Raw genomic sequence first — 5654 nt, 5'->3', positions numbered from 1 at the left:
CCGACGATGCAAGCAAGGTGACAACCAACAACTGTTGTTCCTCGACGATGGACGGGTTACCACTCCACAAGAATCCTTCATCACTTTGTTGACTCGCGACTTCTTGGTGGATCATTGGTTTTTATCGCTCCTACTATTTCAATGTCCCGCATGCTACAAGAACTCCGCAAATTGTCATTTCAACTGACCAATGCATTGATTGCATCTTTTATTTTTTGAGTCGTTTGCACAAGCATCTTTGTTATCAATTCGTTCCATCGAGCTATGTCATGCATGTCTTTGGTTATTTCACACAAAGAGGCTCTCACGAAATTCATGTTTGCTCCCTAAACTCCCTTTGAACCACTTTGTGAACTTCACAACTTCGATCGAAATCTTGCTCTAACAAACACTCAATTCGCAAAAAAAAAAAAAACACTAAGTTACATTAGTCCTACGCACGAAAACCGAAAAAAAATAAAAAACACCAAAAAAATACATAAATTCAACAAAAAATAATTAAGGTCCATAAATCCAACTCCAATATACCTTCTTCCTAGGGCTCTCAACTTTTTATAGATGAGGTCTCTCAAATCCCAATCCAAATAAACCACATAATTTAATAAACTCTTAAATAAAACTCTTCTTAATTATCCTAATCTAATAAAATTTGAATATCATATCTAAGATCCATTACAAAATAATTCAAATACTAAAAATGATTCAAATGATAAAAAAATCCAAAAACATCAAAAATGAATTCAAACCAATCCTTATGGACCCAGGTCTTCTGCTCCACTCCTGCATCAGAACTTAAATCTAACCCTGAATTTAACTGACCATTAGCAACACTACAAAAATATTATAGTAGCAACCGGCCTGATTATGATGTATATTGATAAGATATACACAAGAATTACAATGAAGTGCGCCAGCCCAACTTGCTCCGATACCATGATGGTATCAGATGGTTACTCAAAATTATATGGCATGCAAGCATCTATCCGTGAAATCTCGTAGGCTGGTTGCTTCTGATACAGGTACAATATGGTACAGCTTAGACACTATATTGTATGCCATATCGTGCTCACACCTAAGGCGTATACGTGCAGCACATGCCACTATATATGCTCAATTCCATGAAGTGCTTCTATTATGCATCCAAGTTGATGTCTCCCGTAACTGCTCAAGAATATGCTTGAGTTCCATAGGAATTGAAAATTGAACCGATTTGAGATATAGCACATAACTTGGTAAGTCCCGGATTCGCAGTCTGCGGCCCCAAAAAGAGGCAAGAAAGAGACCCATGATCGCCATTGCTACGACAGAACAAGCGGCTGGGACCGCATGGGTACTCCCAAGGAACTGTGTAGCAAGTAGGCCTGCGAGAGTGGAGCTCTGCATCCCGGTACACAATGATATGGTTCTGCACACGCTCTCTTCTTGTCTGCAGAGAACAAACAGAGCCATGAACAAAATTCAGTGACGGGTAATCATCATATTCAATGAGATTCAAGAAATCCAGAAAACTAACACATGCAGGGGAAGTAAAATGAAAGGATGCCAGGAACATTTTCAAGATTCCTTTACCCATATCATGATTCGGTAAATTTAGACCTATCCTGAAACATGATCAAGTTCACAAAGCCTACCAGTGAAAAACTGAAGTTCATGAACCTGTTCACTTCTCATTTGATGGCAACAAGCCCTAGGGCAAACATACTTGAAGATGCACAAATGATAAAACACCTCCACAACTTGTCTAATTTTTGTTATCCTTTGATCTAGAAACCAAAACATTTCAAAAAATCATCTAATAGTTCTTATCTGCTCAACGTTGTTTGTGGTTTAATTGGGAAATCTGCTGGAATGAGCATAAAAAGGTTAGCAATACTGGGCCTAAACCAAATTGCTCCAAGGGTGGGGGGACCAAAAAAGACTCTGGAAGAACTATGAAGGTGCCTTCAAGAAGGTGAATTTCAACAAAAAGGATTTCAGTAGTGCACACATGCACACGCATGCAGTAGCAGTATGTGGATGGAATACTTAGATGTCCACTCGTACTACTCTAATCAACCAACTTCAGATTTCATGCATAATGCAATCCAAATGCACATACTACTTTTGCAGGCATATGTATTATATTTCAACGATGAATAAATAATGCATAAATTTCTCAAGAAGTCATATATGGTATTTGAAATAAATAAATAATATGTAATATGGGAACCAAAATGAGTATAATACATACCTTAGAGCAGGAAGTTTAGAGATCCAGTATCCTATGATGAATGCTGAGATATGGAATGTCAACACCGGTAGAAGCAAGCGAAGACCTTCCCCAGATAGTATTTGGCCACGGTTAATTGCCAGTGGGCTACCAATACAGAGTGAAGTGCAAAACATGGCAACAAATGGCATGACTGGTCTAATAGCATTTACAAATGTCTTAGCATATGTATTTAGCACGAGCCCAAGAGTAATTGGAACCAGCACCACCTAGAAACCACAAAGGATACCAAGTTTGAGATGCTCATGTGACATAATATGGATATTTTACTTGTCACACAAAATTCAGGAATTATTTTACCTGCAGTATTGACTTGGACATGGCAACTGAATCAACTGGCACCACAGAGCCTATTAATAAACCAGTAAGAAGTGGTGTAATGATCACGGAAGATATTGTTGTATAACTGGTCAAGAGAATGCTTAAAGCCACATCTCCTTTTCCTAAATAATTGGCATAACTTGAGAGTTGTGCACCACTAACACATGCAGTGAGAATGAAACCAGCAGCAAAAATGGGAGGTGCTCCAAAAACTGTAGCGATTAAGAAACCCAACATTGGTTTGAGCACATACTGTGCTACAAAACCAATAAAGAGTGGTAATGGTCTGAAAAGAAGTCATAAATACAAATATTTAGTAAAAATGACTGTGAAAATAAAGATACAATCATAAAAAAAACTGTTTGCAAATCACCATACAGCGCTCAACAGGAGAAAAACATCGAAAGAATGGAATGATACAATCTAAGTGTGATGTCCCTACACATGATAAACATGACATTTGTTTCTTCAGATTTCATTTTTTCCCCGGAAAGTATGTAGGAGACTTATTGAAATAACCAAACAAGGAAATGACTATGATAAAAGAAGCTTGTAATATTATACAAAATATTTTTTAAGACAGAATAGAACCCTTCATATTCAGATGCTGATCCTGCTTTGAATTTTTAACAGGTATCATAAAGGAAGAAAACCAATAATGTCTAATCCAAATGCATTACATCAATTTATTAAAGTGAAAAGAATGAGAATGCACCTTTTAAATGCCAGAGCAAAATCACTGATAGATAGTTGAACACCGATGGACAACATAATCCCACCCAGGGCAGGGGCATAGTACTCCTTCGATACCCTGGCAGAAGTCACCAGCTTAGTGTTTCTAATCATGGTTGGAAGCTAAATCCAATAACTTATAAAATCTGCACAGTACTTGGTTCCAAAAGCCAAAATATTGGATTCATTTATTTGTCCTCATAAAGTCAATCTTTAAGAGTGAAAATGCTTTTTCATTTCTGATTGACCTTAATTTGTTGTCCTAATAAACTTGATATTTGAAGAGAAAAATACTTCTTCATTTTCATAAACAATACAAGCCAATGCCACAAAAACACAATGAATGAAAGTAACATCCAATCATTAACATTTATTGGCCACGAGAAAAACAAATATTAACAATAGTATAGCCAGAGGTATACTATTTTTTCAATTCAACAAGCAGAAAGAATCCTAGTATTTATTCTCCAAGAGATCTTTGATTTGGAAGCCACCATAAGACCAGTTCAGGAGACATAGTTGAAGCCCAACAATATCTGTTAGCAAAACCAACAACCGATTTAAAACTTCTCTTGGGATTTAACTAGCTGTTCTCAAAAGAAAAGAAAACGAAAACCCTGGAGCTTTCCCCACCAAAAATGGCTACCAATGATGCTGTGGACTGTGGGAAATGGAAAAATCCGGGTCAAAGATCGGTGACTTGATAGGAGATCCACACATTAAAATCAACCTGCAACAACCATGGATACAGATATAACAATATTAACAAAACCTCAATTTCACCTTCCCCTTCATAGCTCTCAGGTAATTAACCCCATCACAAGGATACTCCATTTTCACAACCACAATGCCATATATGCCATTCTTAACCAAAAACACCATAACAACTGCTATATCCCACATCCTATAATGGTAACCATGTGACACAGTTAATTCCCCTGTTTTTCCTTTTTTTAAAGAACTCTAGCCACGCTAAACTCATGAACAAGAATAAAACTGTTCTTAAACTCTTTTCCTAGACGAATGAAGAAAGGAATCAAGACCATGATCACCATCATCATAATTATCCACCAATCATCTTGCTCATTTGCACAATCTAAAAACATTAAAATTGCGAGAGCAAGCCCAATAAAGAATTTCTCTTATGGAAAACCATCCAAAACACTATACAGTTAAATAAACTACCACCAGTTCCGATGTTCTCTTTCCTCCTTTAGAAGCTATAGTCAGCATCAAACCCAGGATGGCACACGAGAATTTGCCTTCTTTCTTATTTTAAGTTCTTTTGGTGACTAAAAACAGACACTCTTCTAGCAAGAGTGGTTGATTACTCCATTCCTTCACTTATTGAAACCCTAGCCAAGTTGTTCTCATGAAATAGACAAATAAGTGAATATACTATTCTAAATTGCTAAATCAATATTAACTTTTTAAAGTTCCATCTTTCCTAATGAATTTGTTTGAGAGAGAGAGAGAGCTGTGCAAGTGGCAACTGAACCAGAGAACTCGGATTTCCATCAACGAAATTGGGAAAGCAAGAAAGGGGAGGGTTTACGGATTCTCACCAAGAGAAGGTAGCCGGATTGGAGAGCGCGGCAACGGCGGTGGCGGCCACGATGAAGGGAAGCATCCCGGAGAGGAGCTTCGACGCGTCCGCTCTCCCTGCGGCGGAGAGCTTGTTGGGGTTTATCCCGAAGGAGAGGAGGGAGACGTTGCCCTCCCGGCTCTGCCGTCCGACTCTGCCGAAGCGGGGTGGTGGCCGCGGCGGAGCCGAGCAGCCGGCGACCCTCCAATCGCCGAACCTCCTGACGAGCCTCAGTGGGGGCAGGCCCGCCGCTCTCTGGCCGACGCGAAGGAACCCCTTTAAGCAAAACCCTTCCTCCCTGTGGCAGCTCGCAGTGATGGACGGCGCCAAGCATGAGGAAGAAGCGATGCCGGCCATGAGAGTGAGAGAAGTGTGGCTCCAAATGACACGACGAGGCGCTTTTTTATTTTGTGTTCTTTTCATTTGTTTTTGTTTTTTGCCTAACGATATTTTGGAGTCATCTCGTGTCGTGTCCTTTTATTTTTTATTTTTTCGAACTTTTTGCTAATTGGTCCCTGACTTATAGCCTATTTTTAAAATAACCCCTACTCTATGCTATTTTTTAAATCGGTCCCTGCCTTGTTATTAACCCAGTTCTGAAGTAACAGCTGTTAGCCTTCCTGTTTAAGGTAGGGGTGTCAACGGGTCGGGTTTACCCGGATCCGACCCGGATCAAACCCAATAGGGTTCAGACATGGTCACAAATAAGAAGACTCGATTAAGACTCGGGTTCATACCCCAAGGTCT

General features: G+C 39.2%; 1 protein-coding gene across 1 annotated transcript; it reads right to left on the bottom strand.

The window, feature by feature from the left end:
* Positions 1-845: 845 nt before the first annotated feature.
* On the bottom strand, positions 846-5286 carry LOC149833253 (putative sodium/metabolite cotransporter BASS3, chloroplastic). Its single transcript, XM_090015018.1, has 5 exons — positions 4888-5286; positions 3306-3401; positions 2570-2876; positions 2231-2478; positions 846-1426 (listed from the first exon to the last, which is right to left on the bottom strand). The coding sequence occupies exons 1-5, from the start codon at positions 5262-5264 to the stop codon at positions 1111-1113; spliced, it is 1344 nt and encodes a 447-aa protein (XP_089871144.1). The 5' UTR covers positions 5265-5286; the 3' UTR covers positions 846-1110.
* Between the last annotated feature and the right edge of the window lie 368 nt (positions 5287-5654).

Source organism: Nuphar pumila, chromosome 7 (assembly GCF_984573655.1).
Source record: "Nuphar pumila chromosome 7, dmNupPumi1.hap1.1, whole genome shotgun sequence".
Classification (NCBI taxonomy): Eukaryota; Viridiplantae; Streptophyta; class Magnoliopsida; order Nymphaeales; family Nymphaeaceae; genus Nuphar; species Nuphar pumila.
This window is presented reverse-complemented; position numbering and strand designations above follow the sequence as displayed.